This window comes from Zeugodacus cucurbitae, chromosome 4, assembly GCF_028554725.1.
Source record: "Zeugodacus cucurbitae isolate PBARC_wt_2022May chromosome 4, idZeuCucr1.2, whole genome shotgun sequence".
NCBI lineage: Eukaryota > Metazoa > Arthropoda > Insecta > Diptera > Tephritidae > Zeugodacus > Zeugodacus cucurbitae.
In genome coordinates this window covers 62,895,973-62,913,097 of record NC_071669.1, presented here as the reverse complement: position 1 = coordinate 62,913,097, position 17,125 = coordinate 62,895,973, and the positions used below count along the sequence as shown (strand labels likewise).

Below are 17,125 nucleotides of genomic sequence, written 5' to 3'. Positions count from 1 at the left end.
TGAACGCTTTTTAAAAAATCAAATATAGTAAAAATTTAGTGTAAGAATATGAAATTATGAATCAATAATTCTCTTGGTGAATAATCTTATATCATCTCAAAATGTAAAGTCATTGAAATATAAATTCTAACCTATATTTCGTCTTGCCAATGACATTTTTTGTGGATAATTTAAAAGTGTTAAAAGCTAGTTTGATCCTCTATAACATTCTTAGCGTGTCAAGTGTCACTCTGTTACCTGCCACATCTGCAGAACAACTGATATTGCTACGCGTCACTTTTCTACCTGAGATGACCTTTTTCCGGAGTAATTTGTGACTTATCTCAGAGCTTCTATGTTCTATTGTTTTTAAATTGTATAGTTCTCGCCATAATTGATTTAAGAACAATCGACTTTTTAACTTCTATATCACTTTCGAATGCTATAATCCTTTTTCCTGACCTTGATTTTTTGACAAGGCATTCGACGTTATTTTGACATCATCAAACTCTTTGGAGCAGAGATGTGCCTCTTAGCATATAAATACGAAATCGTTCAGAGCGAAAGTCATCAGTCATTTTTAGACATCCGTACAGAATAGCACTTGAAATTCTACTTTACTTCGTATAAACTTCACACTCTCAACAATCATCCACAATGGCCCAAAATCTGGAATCCAACTTCTCCATCAGAAATTTGTTGGCAGGACCAGATGGCACCAACCCAGCGCTGACACCACCACCATCCGATGGGTCTCTATCGCCCAACATTTCCATGTCGTCGAATGAAGATAATAATGGAAGTCGCCCGAACTTGACTTATAGTGCGTTGGTGACAATGGCGATACGAAGCAGTCCTGAAGGCAAACTGACGTTGAATGCAATACAAAATTGGATCAGTGATAACTTTCCCTTTTACCGAAAGGATGAGCAAGGCTGGCAGAACCAGATCAGACAGACACTAAGCACGAACTCATGCTTCCTTAAGGTGCCACGTGCTTTGGACGACCCTGGACGTGGAAACTATTGGGCGTTGAGTTCTGAATTACCAGCAGTTCGTACTGCCAGTGTGGGAAATGGAAGTGCGATCGGAGCATTGATAAATGGTGTACCACATCCTCAGGCTCCAAATGCGGTTTACTTCCCCACGCCCCACGAGGTACAAGAAGCTCACCAGATCCAGTTAGTACAGGCGCTACATGAGCAGCATGCTTGGTATCAGTATCATCTCCAACAAACACAACTATTGCAGCAACAATTGTTTATACTGCAACAACAACAGGCTCAGCAGCACTATCAGGACGTATACCAGAAACTAATGTTCCATCAACAACAAGTCGAGTTTCTGACTTCGCAGCAAATATCCACATAAGAAATTTATATTAAGTAGTTCACACTATATCAGAATATCGTATATAGACATTCGTTAGTTAGTAAGATAGAGTGACTTATTAAAGCCAGTATTGATTGTGATATCGAAAATAATTTCTGTTAAAAAAAAATGATTAAATAAAAATAGAAGAAAAATAAAAAAGTTTTCATTATTAAACTTTTGTTCTTGAAACGCGAATAGAAATTTATGAAAGCGATAACAAAAATGTATGGTGAAGATTGTATAGTAGTTCTGCTTAACAACCACTGTACTTTCCATATAACAAAAATCTTTATAATATACAATATATATTATATAAAAGAAAGCCGTGTTCGTTACTCCATTCATAACTGAAGGACGGCTGAACCGTTTTGACTTAAATTTGGTTTGGTGGTAGCTTAAGACCGGGGACAGAATACTTTTTATTACATTACCATGACGTGAGTAAACTGTGAAAAAAAAAACGCAACAAACATTCCATATAAAACCGAAATTTATTTTTCGAAAGATCAGAGTAAGCGTTCATCTCATAAAAATGAAAACGAAAAAATGCTGATAGCAAAATGAAAAAATTTTCAGTCATCACCAGAAATTAAATTTAGTAGTACAAATTAATGTACCCCTGTTGAATCATCAACAAAATAAGTGTGTCATACACTAATTGATGAAGAAAATGGTAGCAAAGATTACATGATACGAAACCCTCTTATTTTTCCTCAAACCGACCCACCCCTGATCTCATATTTTCAGTTGGTAGCAATGCGAGTTGAAGAAATTTTTGACAGCTCATGTCAGAAAAGGTGGGATGCCATAAGTAATACCGTTAGGAAATGCACTGATAATATTAAATTTTATGAAACTACTATTTTGCTATTCTTTGTTATAAATCACATATATTTGTATTTAATATATATTTTATGTTAATAAATTAATATATTTTGTTGCATGAATGTATAAAAAATCACGTTTTTATCTTCTTACTTATTTATACTTAGTATATAAGTATATCTAAGGTAGTATATAAATGATATAGGCCTACTGGAGAAAGGAGCATTTAAAAATAATGTCTAAAATGCAAAATTCCCAAAAGTGATTTCTAAAATGGCTAATCTAATTTTTTCGGTAGTGGCATCATTGTCCAATGTTATAAAAATGTGGATTTTGACAGAGCTCTCTCAGAACAAAAAGTTTCGTAGCATGTCATCTTCGATGATGGTTTATATTTCCTGGATGTCCTTGGTAGAACTGAAAACACATTCCTAATGCCGTTAGTTTTAGCCACTATTCGTGAAAGATCCAACATTGTGGTTGCAGTTGCTTCTTCTAGAATAGAGGGCACATTGGGCAAAGGATTGCGTACGGCTCATTCAAGACTAAAACAGTTAACATCTTCAAAATGTCGAAAATCATATGGAACGAATGGACAATGGCGCATAGACTTGCATTGGACTTACCAATCTGACGTTTGAGTTTAAACGACTTAAATTTCAGAGTCGTCTTGCATTCGCTATAAATATTAACGGATTATATACAGTTAGGAGGTCGAAAAAAAGGCATTGTTCAAGAATTTTTTCTCAGCAAACTATTTGGTTTATTGATTTGAAACTTGGCAGGTATATTATGACTACCTTAATCTATATTCACATATTTTTTATTGTCAAAAATAACTATCGTGAACGTTGATATTGCCAATTTTGCAGAGGTCCGCAAAAAGAGGCCTCTTGCGGTGAGCACGATATCTCTGGACTGGATCATCTAAAATGCAAAAACCAAAAAAATTTCATTAATATAATAAATAATCTAGTGATTGATTGAAGGAATTAGCCAAAAAAATGTTTGACAAAATGGCGGCTACTCAAAGCAATAGTTTCGATTTTCGACCAAAATTCGGGTCTTTAATTGTTTATAAAAATAAGAAATTTTCATCGGATGGGGAAATCCTTCGATTAATTACTAAAAGAAATATAGTTAAGAAGCTTGTGTAAAAGTTTTTAGACCGATCGTTTCAGCCGTTTCTGAGAAATTTTGCTCACCGACTTTGGAAACACCGTTTCGAGAAAAACGAGTTTAAAGTTTTGAGAGCACTTTACATGTCGTCGGCGCGCCTTCACTAATGTGTCTTCGAAAATATTCATCGGATGAAATTTTGTGTGCGTGTACTCAGATATATATATATATATATTTTGAAAATCCTAACCTTAAATAACCCCTTAACAAATGAAAACGCCAAACCTTGAAAGTTGATAATAAAACGAAAAATGTCGTCTATCACAACGTGATTGACTGGAAAGTGCAACCTATGCTCAAAAATAAATAACGAATGGAGAATAAATAAAAACTGTATTTGTATATTATTTTAATAAAAAAATTAACTCAATAAAACCAAAAATCTCCACATTTATTGCCTCAAAGGCGGAAGAAAGTTCTCCGCTGGGCCAGCTAGTAAATTTATAAATTAAGCACCAGTGAAGAAATCGGAACAAAACTTTGCACAAATACTGCATTTCTAGTGTGATATCGTTTCTCCAAAAATCACAAAAGTGCGACTAAAACTTTTCAAGACCACTCATATCGAACATGAGGACCTCAGTGCTAGTGACCAATTTTTTACCGCAAATATCGGTAACTCTCTGAGATATCCTGAAGAACTTCAAGGGAGATATGTCTTTTAACGGATCGCCTCCGTGCAGAAAATTTTGCAAAATCAGGTCAATACTTCCTCTGGCCCCATACACCTCATATACTTTAAATAAACATTTGGTTAACCTACCTAAATTCAGTAACCCTTAACCATGAAGGGTTACTTAAGAGGAATATTTCGATTTTTAAATTGATTGAATTCTTAAACGATACTTGTGAGAATTTTGGAGAAATGATATCTCGAGGTCTACTTGCCGGCATTAAAATTAATTAATTCTCAACGAAAGCTCATGAATAACTCTCACGGAATAAAATGTATTGATCTTAATTATCAGGTCCAATCAAAAAAAAAATTAGGAACCCCTTTTAGGCACGATCATCTTCATTGAAACGAGAACCACTTCCATTTCATCAAATAATAATTTATTTATTAATGCAAAATTTTATAATATAAATAGTGACGTATGAATCACTTACAGATTGAATTGATCTACAATATTTTGCTTAACTACTAGTACATCTCACGAATTCGGTTCAGACATGGGGTAATGTGTGGCAGACAAAAAAGCGCACTGTTGTTGATGGAAAGTTATCTTCCTATAGATCTCTTCACACTGTTGCTGATATTGCTGTTGTTATAGAGTGACCAATTGTTGTTGCAACAGCTTCGTTTGTTGCTGGTGATGCAAGAACCATGCGTGCTGTTCTAGCAGCGCATGTTCCATCATCATTTGTTGCGTCCGCTCAATTTCTTGTGGAGTTGGAAAATATCTAGCCGTTGGCATTTGTGGATGTGGTACTCCCTGTGCCATTGCTTGATTAACGTTATATTTCGATTCAAATGCGTTTGTGACGACTTGCGCTTGTCCAGGTGACGCACTCTTCTTGATAGACTCAACTTCTGGGTTCACGGTCCAGTAATTTCCGCGTCCCGGATCGCTTGGTGGACGTGGTATCTTCATGAAACAGGAATTTGTAGTGAGCGTATGACGAATCTGGCACTGCCAGCCGCGTTGATCTTTTCGATAGTACGGAAAATTGTCCATGATCCACTGTTGGATGCTACTCAATGTTAGTTTCTGCTCCGGGCTGCTTCGTATGGCCATCGTCACCAACGCGGAGTAGGTGTAATTCGGTCTTATGTCGATTGGCTTGTTGTCTTCATCGTTCGAGAGCATGCTGCGTATGGAAAAGTTCGACTCGAATATTGGTGACATTTTTCTGAAGAAGATGAACTATGGACTTGTTTCGAGGGATAGATGTTGAAGATGTTTGTGCTGAAGAAGTGAGCTTGTTTCTCAGTGTGTTGTATGAGATGCAAATGCTGTTTGCTGAGGAATCCTTTCGAATCCTTGGTATTTATATCATCAAAGTCAGGGAGTCACTGTGACTCAATATTCGTCTTATTTTGGCTGAGAATTATTGAGTTTTTTGTTTTAAAGTCAAGTTAATATCAAAACCAAATTATAAAATCAAGGTTAAACCAAGGGTTATAATCTGGTACACCAGTAATTATATCAGCAATACAGCGATGTAGAATTTAAACCAACCAAGGACAGGAGATGGAACTGAAATTCCTAAGAAATGTCTACTGTCCCTTAGGTTCATTTGTTAAAATAACTAAAGAAAAAATTAACGAAAAAATAAGATCAGTTTTTAAACAGTACAATTAAATAATACAACAACAATAAGTAATGAAAGCAACGCTTTGAAAAGTAAAATGCTTTCCACGAAAGGGATTATATGGAACATGCACATGTGGTAAGCATCTATCGACTACCTGAGCTCTTGATCTGCTTCGGTAGGCTTAACTTTCATTATGTAACACTTGTGTCAGTTTCATACCTGCTAACATCGCTTGACCATTAAAAAAGTTAGAGGCTTAAAGAACAATAGATTCTCCGCTGACCTTGATCACATTATTTTCCTGTGTTGACTTCTTTCCGCTGTAATTGATAGCTTTGAGAACAGTTGTTCTCTTTCATGATCTTTATTTCGTGACTTAGCATCGTTGGTTAAATAAATCGAAGTTACAGCGATGCATATCGGCTCTCAAGCAGGATAATGGACTTTAAAACCGACCTTTGTGGCAAGTACAGCTTTTCTTTGTTTCAAAACATCTTATGGAGATTGTGAAGCCATGTCATGACTTCCAGTCGCTTGGAGATAATTATGTTCGATGCATCTAAAGAGAGCAAGCTACAGAAGTGTTCCAAGAAATTAGTTTGAGGCAGTATAAAATGTTCTTCAAGGTAAGAAAGGGAAAATATGCATCAATAATTCTCTTGGAAAATAATCTTATATCATCTCAAAATATAAAGTCATTGAAATATGAATTTTAACCTATATTTCGTTTTATGTCTTTGGCATTTTTTGTGAAAAATTAAGTCTTTAAAGCTATTATAGTTTGATCCTCTATTACACTCTCAGCTTAACGCGAATTTCCCCTATGTTCAAGTCAGTGTCACTCCCTTACCTGCCACATCTGCAGAACAGCTGATATTGCTACGCGTCATTTTTCTACCTGAGATGACCTTTTTCCGGAATGATGTGTGGCTTATCTCAGAGCTTCTATGTTTTATTGTTTAAAACTCTATTGTTCTCGCCATAATTGACTTAATAACAATAGACTTTCTAACTTCTATATCACTTTCGAATGCTATAATCCTTTTTCCTGATTGATTTTTTTACAACGGATTCGACGTTAGTTTGACATCATCAAACTCTTTGGAGAAGAGACGATACGTTTAGCATATAAATACGAAAACGTTCACAGCGAAAGTCATCAGTCATTTTTATACATCCGCACAGAATATCACTAGAAACTCTTCTTTACTTCGTATATTCATCACATTCCAAATAATAATCCACAATGGCCCAACATCTGGATTCAAGCTTCTCCATCCGAAATTTGTTGGCAGGTCCTGATGGTACCAATCTAGCGCTGACACCACCATTATCCGATGGGTCTTTATCGCCCAATACCTCTATGTCGTCGAACGAAGAGAATCATGGAAGTCGACCGAACTTGGCTTATAGTGCGTTGGTGACAATGGCGATACGAAGCAGTCCTGAAGACAAACTGACGTTGAATGCAATACAAAATTGGATCAGTGATAACTTTCCCTTTTTCCGAAAGGATGAGCAAGGCTGGCAGAACCAAATAAGGCAGACGCTGAGCACAAACTCATGTTTCCTTAAGATACCACGTGCTTTGGATGATCCTGGACGTGGAAACTATTGGGGCATGAGTCCAGATTTAGCAGCAGTTGCTTCTGTTAGTGTAGGTAACGGAGCTTCACTTGGTTCCTTAGTCAACGGTGTAGCACACCCCACAGCCCCAAACGCGGTATATTTCCCCACACCACAAGAAATAGGGGAAACTCAGCGAGCAATGCTGATGCAGGCGATACAGGAACAGCAAGCATGGTTTTCGTACCACCAACAACAGGCGCATATACTACAGCAACAATGGGTACAACTGCAGCAGCAACAACTTCAGCACCAATATGCAGAAATATACCAAAGACTTGTCTTCCACCAACAGCAGATGGCGTCTTTTACTGGACAGCAAGTTCTTTCCTAATTTTAACGGGTTATTAAAAGTATGTGATATTAGGTGTATTCTTATAATATCTAGTGTGAAAAGATAATAAAATATGAAAAATTAAAATTGAAAAAATATCGATTTCTTTTGGTGCAGTTTAGTCATATTGAAAGGAATGAGGCTTATGAAGCATCATGGCTTTAATGTATTGATGGGCTACATGTAGGTATTGTTGAAGCTAAAGTTGCCAAGGCTTTTCTTAATCTTTGGCAATCTTCGTTAAAGCGCAGTCATAATCTATAACTTGTAAAAACTTCCGTGGAATGCGGGAACGAAATATTTATTTTATACTATACGTATTCATAGCTCGAAATAATTAATATAGTTTAGCAGAATATTGAACAAATGAGCATATTTCATAGTTGGCTCAATCTTGGCTCCGATGACGATATTGAATTCACAGCCAGTCTTATACTATTGCAAAGTCGAGGTTGATTTATGTTTCGCAGATGATAACAACTCACACTACTTTTAATTGCAAGTGTGTGGGGATAATTCAGGCAATATTAAGTAGTCTGTGGGACATACTGGTTTGTAGCTGTGTCAACTCTCCTGGAATGAAATCCTAAATTGTCGTATTGAGATCATCCACAACTTTGTTTTTTTACCACAAAATAGGTCATTCAATCAGCCAGTTATGGTTATTATATTGGGGTTTCATGTCAGGAAAAGCTCCTCTTTATAGTCCATGAAGTGACAGAAATCTGTTGGAAATTTTATTAATCCGCCGAGGTGTCAACTGCCATTTCCTACCATTTCCTACCATTTCCAACCGCTTCTACAATTGCAGTTTGATATTGTTGCAAAAACACTCGTATGTTAGTTGTTAATTGGCAATTCTTTATGTGTCGCCACAAATTATATGATTTTTGGCATGCGATTAGTTTGTCAGAAACAGTTGATCCAGGAATAACTGGAAGAGTCTGGCGCAAATCACCCGCCAACAGAATTATTATCTTTTTTTTTTTTTTTTTTGTTAATGTTTTGTGCTTCTCAAGACAGCTAGCAACTCCAAGAAATTTGTGGAATGGGTCTGTGATGACGGTATTAAACGTATTATGGATCCCTCTTTGTTGGTACAAACCCAAACGTGGAATGAAAATTTCTCTCATTTTCTAAAATGTGATAGACTGAAGGAGGTATAGTTAGTGCGACCATATAACCTTTAAAAGTCACATTAAGCGCTGACATTCTAGAAGGATTACTACTCCTTATAGACTATGTGACCGCACTTCATCTGATATTGCGAAGGACAAAAAGTGGTATATGTGTGATCTACCAGACTAATCCAACCAAATCTAGATTTCCAAAATTAATAAAGGATACAAGGTACAACTTTAACATACATCAGAAATATATATATACCGTAACAAATTCAAACTCAGAACCTTACGAACTTTGAAAAGCGAAATAAATCCACAAGTGTTTGGATAGCTCAACAGTCATGTGTGTTTTATTGAAATTTCAATCAGAATTTTGAAAACATCAAACATGCACTTTTTCCTATTTAATAAGATATTTGAAATCACCAAAAGAGTGGGGAAGAAGATAAAACTGCCGGCTTATGCTAAATGGTGGCCTTATTAAATTGATGATGGCGCTGGAATCTCACCAGCTTTTCATGAAAAGCTAACTGAACACTTGAGATAATTAAGATTAAGATACAATTTTGAACGCTTTTTAAAGTAATGCTATTCAAATGCAGGAAAAATTTAGTGTAAGAATATGAAATTATGAATCAATAATTCTCTTGGTGAATAATCTTATATCATCTCAAAATGTAAAGTCATTGAAATATAAATTCTAACATATATTTCGTTTTATGTCATGGACATTTTTTTGTGGATAATTTAAAAGTGTTATAAGCTAGTTTGATCATCTATAACGTTCTTAGTGTGTCAAGTGTCACTCTGTTACCTGCCACATCTTCAGAACAACTGATATTGCTACGCGTCACTTTTCTACCTGAGATGACCTTTTTCCGGCGTAATTTGTGACTTATCTCAGAGCTTCTATGTTCTATTGTTTTTAAATTGTATAGTTCTCGCCATAATTGATTTAAGAACAACCGACTTTTTAACTTCTATATCACTTTCGAATGCTATAATCCTTTTTCCTGACCTTGATTTTTTGACAAGGCATTCGACGTTATTTTGACATCATCAAACTCTTTGGAGCAGAGATGTGCCTCTTAGCATATAAATACGAAATCGTTCAGAGCGAAAGTCATCAGTCATTTTTAGACATCCGTACAGAATAGCACTTGAAATTCTACTTTACTTCGTATAAACTTCACACTCTCAACAATCATCCACAATGGCCCAAAATCTTGAATCCAACTTCTCCATCAGAAATTTGTTGGCAGGCCCAGATGGCACCAACCCAGCGCTGACACCACCACCATCCGATGGGTCTCTATCGCCCAACATTTCCATGTCGTCGAATGAAGATAATAATGGAAGTCGCCCGAACTTGACTTATAGTGCGTTGGTGACAATAACGATACGAAGCAGTCCTGAAGGCAAACTGACGTTGAATGCAATACAAAATTGGATCAGTGATAACTTTCCCTTTTACCGAAAGGATGAGCAAGGCTGGCAGAACCAGATCAGACAGACACTAAGCACGAACTCATGCTTCCTTAAGGTGCCACGTGCTTTGGACGACCCTGGACGTGGAAACTATTGGGCGTTGAGTTCTGAATTACCAGCAGTTCGTACTGCCAGTGTGGGAAATGGAAGTGCGATCGGAGCATTGATAAATGGTGTACCACATCCTCAGGCTCCAAATGCGGTTTACTTCCCCACGCCCCACGAGGTATAAGGAGCTCACCAGATCCAGTTAGTACAGGCGCTACATGAGCAGCATACTTGGTATCAGTATCATCTCCAACAAACACAACTATTGCAGCAACAATTGTTTATACTGCAACAACAACAGGCTCAGCAGCACTATCAGGACGTATACCAGAAACTAATGTTCCATCAACAACAAGTCGAGTTTCTGACTTCGCAGCAAATATCCACATAAGAAATTTATATTAAGTAGTTCACACTATATCAGAATATCGTATATAGACATTCGTTAGTTAGTAAGATAGAGTGACTTATTAAAGCCAGTATTGATTGTGATATCGAAAATAATTTCTGTTAAAAAAAAATGATTAAATAAAAATAGAAGAAAAATAAAAAAGTTTTCATTATTAAACTTTTGTTCTTGAAACGCGAATAGAAATTTATGAAAGCGATAACAAAAATGTATGGTGAAGATTGTATAGTAGTTCTGCTTAACAACCACTGTACTTTCCATATAACAAAAATCTTTATAATATACAATATATATTATATAAAAGAAAGCCGTGTTCGTTACTCCATTCATAACTGAAGGACGGCTGAACCGTTTTGACTTAAATTTGTTTTGGTGGTAGCTTAAGACCGGGGACAGAATACTTTTTATTACATTACCATGACGTGAGTAAACTGTGAAAAAAAACGCAACAAACATTCCATATAAAAACATTCTCATAAAAATGAAAACGAAAAAATGCTGATAGCAAAATGAAAAAATTTTCAATCATCACCAGAAATTAAATTTAGTAGTACAAATTAATGTACCCCTGTTTAATCATCAACAAAATAAGTGTGTCATACACTAATTGATGAAGAAAATGGTAGCAAAGATTACATGATACGAAACCCTCTTATTTTTCCTCAAACCGACCCACCCCTGATCTCATATTTTCAGTTGGTAGCAATGCGAGTTGAAGAAATTTTTGACAGCTCATGTCAGAAAAGGTGGGATGCCATAAGTAATACCGTTAGGAAATGCACTGATAATATTAAATTTTATGAAACTACTATTTTGCTATTCTTTGTTATAAATCACATATATTTGTATTTAATATATATTTTATGTTAATAAATTAATATATTTTGTTGCATGAATGTATAAAAAATCACGTTTTTATCTTCTTACTTATTTATACTTAGTATATAAGTATATCTAAGGTAGTATATAAATGATATAGGCCTACTGGAGAAAGGAGCATTTAAAAATAATGTCTAAAATGTAAAATACCCAAAAGTGATTTCTAAAATGGCCCATCTAATTTTTTCGGTAGTGACATCATTGTCCAATGTTATAAAAATGTGGATTTTGACAGAGCTCTCTCCGAACAAAAAGTTTCGTAGCATGTCATCTTTGATGGTGGTTTATATTTTCTGGATGTCCTTGGTAGAACTGAAAACACATTCCTAATGCCATTAGTTTTAGCCACTATTCGTGAAAGATCCAACATTGTGGTTGCAGTTGCTTCTTCTAAAATAGAGGGCACATTGGGCAAAGGATTGCGTACGGCTCATTCAAGACTAAAACAGTTAACATCTTCAAAATGTCGAAAATCATATGGAACGAATGGACAATGGCGCATAGACTTGCATTGGACTTACCAATCTGACGTTTGAGTTTAAACGACTTAAATTTCCGAGTCGTCTTGCATTCGCTATAAATATTAACGGATTATATACAGTTAGGAGGTCGAAAAAAAGGCAAAGAAACTTGGCAGGTATATTATGACTACCTTAATCTATATTCACATATTTTTTATTGCCAAAAATAACTATCGTGAACGTTGATATTGCCAATTTTGCAGAGGTCCGCAAAAAGAGGCCTCTTGCGGTGAGCACGATATCTCTGGACTGGATCATCTAAAATGCAAAAACCAAATAAATTTCATTAATATAATAAATAATCTAGTGATTGATTGAAGGAATTAGCCAAAAAAATGTTTGACAAAATGGCGGCTACTCAAAGCAATAGTTTCGATTTTCGACCAAAATTCGGGTCTTTAATTGTTTATAAAAATAAGAAATTTTCATCGGATGGGGAAATCCTTCGATTAATTACTAAAAGAAATATAGTTAAGAAGCTTGTGTAAAAATTTCAGACCGATCGTTTCAGCCGTTTCTGAGAAATTTTGCTCACCGACTTTGGAAACACCGTTTCGAGAAAAACGAGTTTAAAGTTTTGAGAGCACTTTACATGTCGTCGGCGCGCCTTCACTAATGTGTCTTCGAAAATATTCATCGGATGAAATTTTGTGTGCGTGTACTCAGATATATATATATATAGTTATATATATTGAAAATCCTAACCTTAAATAACCCCTTAACAAATGAAAACGCCAAACCTTGAAAGTTGATAATAAAACGAAAAATGTCGTCTATCACAACGTGATTGACTGGAAAGTGCAACCTATGCTCAAAAATAAATAACGAATGGAGAATAAATAAAAACTGTATTTGTATATTATTTTAATAAAAAAATAACTCAATAAAACCAAAAATCTCCACATTTATTGCCTCTAAGGCGGAAGAAAGTTCTCCGCTGGACCAGCTAGTAAATTTATAAATTAAGCACCAGTGAAGAAATCGGAACAAAACTTGCAAACTTTTCAAGACCACTCATATCGAACATGAGGACCTCAGTGCTAGTGACCAATTTTTTACCGCAAATATCGGTAACTCTCTGAGATATCCTGAAGAACTTCAAGGGAGATTTGTCTTTTAACGGATCGCCTCCGTGCAGAAAATTTTGCAAAATCAGGTCAATACTTCCTCTGGCCCCATACACCTCATATACTTCAAATAAACATTTGAAAGCTCATGAATAACTCTCACGGAATAAAATGTATTGATCTTAATTATCAGGTCCAATCAAAAAAAAATTAGGAACCCCTTTTAGGCACGATCATCTTCATTGAAACGAGCACCACTTCCATTTCATCAAATAATAATTTATTTATTAATGCAAAATTTTATAATATAAATAGTGACGTATGAATCACTTACAGATTGAATTGATCTACAATATTTTGCTTAACTACTAGTACATCTCACGAATTCGGTTCAGACATGGGGTAATGTGTGGCAGACAAAAAAGCGCACTGTTGTTGATGGAATGTCATCTTCCTATAGATCTCTTCACACTGTTGCTGATATTGCTGTTGTTGTAGAGTGACCAATTGTTGTTGCAACAGTTTCGTTTGTTGCTGGTGATGCAAGAACCATTCGTGCTGTTCTTGCAGCGCATGTTTCATCATCATTTGTTGTGTCCGCTCAATTTCTTGTGGTGTTGGAAAATATATAGCCGTTGGCATTTGTGGATGTGGCACCCCCTGCGCCATTGCTTGATTGACGTTATATTTGGAGCCAAATGGGTTTGGACCGATTTGTGCTTGTCCAGGTGACGCACTCTTCTTGATAGACTCAACTTCTGGGTTCACGGTCCAGTAATTTCCGCGTCCCGGATCGCTTGGTGGACGTGGTATCTTCATGAAACAGGAATTTGTAGTGAGCGTATGACGAATCTGGCACTGCCAGCCGCGTTGATCTTTTCGATAGTACGGAAAATTGTCCATGATCCACTGTTGGATGCTACTCAATGTTAGTTTCTGCTCCGGGCTGCTTCGTATGGCCATCGTCACCAACGCGGAGTAGGTGTAATTCGGTCTTATGTCGATTGGCTTGTTGTCTTCATCGTTCGAGAGTATGCTGCGTATGGAAAAGTTCGACTCGAATATTGGTGACATTTTTCTGAAGAAGGTGAACTATGGACTTGTTTCGAGGGATAGATGTTGAAGATGTTTGTGCTGAAAAAGTGAACTTGTTTTTCAGTGTGTTGTATGAGATGCAAATGCTGTCTGCTGACGAATCCTTTCAAGTCTTTGGTATTTATATCATCGAAACAGGGAGTCACTGTTACTCAATATTCGTCTTATTTTGGCTGAGAGTTATTAAGTTTTTTGTTTTAAAGTCAAGTTAATATCAAAACCAAATTATAAAATCAAGGTTAAACCAAGGGTTATAATCTGGTACACCAGTAATTATTTCAGCAATACAGCGATGTAAAATTTAAACCAACCAAGGACAGAAGATAGAACTAGCATTCCTAAGAAATGTCCACTGTCCTTTAGGTTCTTTTGTTAAAAGATTAACAATTAACGAAAAAATAAGATCAGTTTTTAAAGTTTAAAATGCTTTCCCCGAAAAGGATTATATGGAACATGCAGAAGTGGTAAGCATCTATCAACTACCTGAGCTCTTGAGCTGCTTCGGTAAGCTTAACTTTCATTATGTAATACTGGTGTCAGTTTCATACCTGCTTGCATCGCTTGACCAATGAAAAAGTTAGAGGCTTAGAAAACAATAGATTCTTTGCCTCTGTAGCGCTAGTCAAAAGACAATCGCGTAGTGACCTTGATCACATTGTTATTCGGTGTTGACTTTTTGCCGCTGTAATTGCTGGCTTTTGAGTATATTTTAAAGTAATGCAATGAACAAGTATTTCAAATACAGTAAGAAATTAGTGTAAGAAAGTGAAATTATGAATCAATAATTTTCTTCATTAATAATCTTATATCATCTCAAAATATAAAGTCATTGAAATATAAATTCTAACCTATATTTCGTCTTGCCAATGAAATTTTTTGTTGATAATTTAAAAGTGTTAAAAGCTAGTTTGATCCTCTATAACATTCTTAGCGTGTCAAGTGTCACTCTGTTACCTGCCACATCTACAGAACAGCTGATATTGCTACGCGTCATTTTCCTACCTGTGATGACCTTTTTCCGGTGTAATTTGTGACTTATCTCAGAGCTTCTATTTTCTATTGTTTAAAATTCCATTGTTCTCGCCATACTTGACTTAAGGACAATAGACTTTTTGACTTATTTTATATCGTTTATGACAGCTATAATCCTTTTTCTGACCTTGATTTTTTGACAAGGCATTCGACGTTAGTTTGACATCATCAAACTCTTTGGAGCAGAGACGTGACTCTTAGCATATAATTACGAAATCGTTCAAAGCGAAAGTCATCAGTCATTTTTAGACATCCGCACAGAATATCACTAGAAATTCTACTTTACTTCGTATAAACTTCACACTCTCAACAATCATCCACAATGGCCCAAAATCTGGAATCCAACTTCTCCATCAGAAATTTGTTGGCAGGCCCAGATGGCACCAACCCAGCGCTGACACCACCACCATCCGATGGGTCTCTTTCGCCCAATACCTCCATGTCGTCGAACGAAGAGAATCATGGAAGTCGACCGAACTTGACGTACAGTGCGTTGGTGACAATGGCGATACGAAGCAGTCCTGAAGGCAAACTGACGTTGAATGCAATACAAAGTTGGATTAGTGATAATTTTCCCTTTTACCGAAAGGATGAGAAAGGTTGGCAGAACCAAATAAGGCAGACGCTGAGCACAAACTCATGTTTCCTTAAGATACCACGTGCTTTGGATGATCCTGGACGTGGAAACTATTGGGGCATGAGTCCAGATTTAGCAGCAGTTGCTTCTGTTAGTGTAGGTAACGGAACTTCACTTGGTTCCTTAGTCAACGGTGTAGCACACCCCACAGCCCCAAACGCGGTATATTTCCCCACACCACAAGAAATAGGGGAAACTCAGCGAGCAATGCTGATGCAGGCGATGCAGGAACAGCATGCATGGTTTTCGTACCACCAACAACAGGCGCATATATTACAGCAACAATGGGTACAACTGCAGCAGCAACAACTTCAGCACCAATATGCAGAAATATACCAAAGACTTGTCTTCCACCAACAGCAGATGGCGTCTTTTACTGGACAGCAAGTTCTTTCCTAATTTTAACTGGTTATTAAAAGTATGTGATATTAGTTGTATTCTTATAATATCTAGTGTGAAAAGATAAAAAAAAATATGAAAAATTAAAATTGAAAAAATATCGATTTCTTTTGGTGCAGTTTAGTCATATTGAAAGGAATGAGGCTTATGAAGCATCATGGCTTTAATGTATTGGTGGGCTACGTGTAGGTATTGTTGAAGCTAAAGTTGCCAAGGCTTTTCTTAATCTTTGGCAATCTTCGTTAAAGCGCAGTCACAATCTATAACTTGTAAAAACTTCCGTGGAATGCGGGAACGAAATATTTATTTTATACTATACGTATTCATAGCTCGAAATAATTAATATAGTTTAGCAGAATATTGAACAAATGAGCATATTTCATAGTTGGCTCAATCTTGGCTCCGATGACGATATTGATTACCCTCTTCACAGCCAGTCTTATTCTATTGCAAAGTCGAGGTTGATTTATGTTTCGCAGATGATAACAACTCACACTACTTTTAATTGCAAGTGTGTGGGGATAATTCAGGCAATATTAAGTAGTCTGTGGGACATACTGGTTTGTAGCTGTGTCAACTCTCCTGGAATGAAATCCTAAATTGTCGTATTGAGATCATCCACAACTTTGTTTTTTTACCACCAAAATAGGTCATTCAATCAGCCAGTTATGGTTATTATATTGGGGTTTCATGTCAGGAAAAGCTCCACTTTATAGTCCATGAAGTGACAGAAATCTGTTGGAAATTTTATTAATCCGCCGAGGTGTCAACTGCCATTTCCTACCATTTCTAGCTGCTTCTACAGTTGCAGCTTTATATTGTTGCAAAAACACTCGTATGTAAACATTAT

General features: G+C 36.3%; 6 protein-coding genes across 6 annotated transcripts; 4 read left to right on the top strand and 2 right to left on the bottom strand.

Moving 5' to 3' along the window:
* Nucleotides 1-636: 636 nt before the first annotated feature.
* On the top strand, nucleotides 637-1,350 carry LOC128921745 (forkhead box protein I3-like). Its single transcript, XM_054229909.1, has 2 exons — nucleotides 637-1,137; nucleotides 1,261-1,350. The coding sequence occupies exons 1-2, from the start codon at nucleotides 637-639 to the stop codon at nucleotides 1,348-1,350; spliced, it is 591 nt and encodes a 196-aa protein (XP_054085884.1).
* Nucleotides 1,351-4,625: 3,275 nt separating this feature from the next.
* Nucleotides 4,626-5,207, bottom strand: LOC128921744 (forkhead box protein I1-like). The gene has a single exon (XM_054229908.1). The coding sequence runs from the start codon at nucleotides 5,205-5,207 to the stop codon at nucleotides 4,626-4,628; it is 582 nt and encodes a 193-aa protein (XP_054085883.1).
* Nucleotides 5,208-6,862: 1,655 nt separating this feature from the next.
* Nucleotides 6,863-7,576, top strand: LOC128921743 (fork head domain transcription factor slp1-like). The gene has a single exon (XM_054229907.1). It carries the CDS (start codon nucleotides 6,863-6,865, stop codon nucleotides 7,574-7,576), a length of 714 nt encoding a protein of 237 aa, XP_054085882.1.
* Nucleotides 7,577-9,913: 2,337 nt separating this feature from the next.
* LOC128921742 (forkhead box protein fkh-2-like) lies at nucleotides 9,914-10,420 on the top strand. The gene has a single exon (XM_054229906.1). The coding sequence runs from the start codon at nucleotides 9,914-9,916 to the stop codon at nucleotides 10,418-10,420; it is 507 nt and encodes a 168-aa protein (XP_054085881.1).
* A 3,070-nt stretch (nucleotides 10,421-13,490) lies between these two features.
* LOC128921741 (forkhead box protein I3-like) lies at nucleotides 13,491-14,186 on the bottom strand. The gene has a single exon (XM_054229905.1). The coding sequence runs from the start codon at nucleotides 14,184-14,186 to the stop codon at nucleotides 13,491-13,493; it is 696 nt and encodes a 231-aa protein (XP_054085880.1).
* A 1,375-nt stretch (nucleotides 14,187-15,561) lies between these two features.
* On the top strand, nucleotides 15,562-16,275 carry LOC128921740 (fork head domain transcription factor slp1-like). Its single transcript, XM_054229904.1, has one exon. It carries the CDS (start codon nucleotides 15,562-15,564, stop codon nucleotides 16,273-16,275), a length of 714 nt encoding a protein of 237 aa, XP_054085879.1.
* The last annotated feature ends 850 nt before the right edge of the window (nucleotides 16,276-17,125 follow it).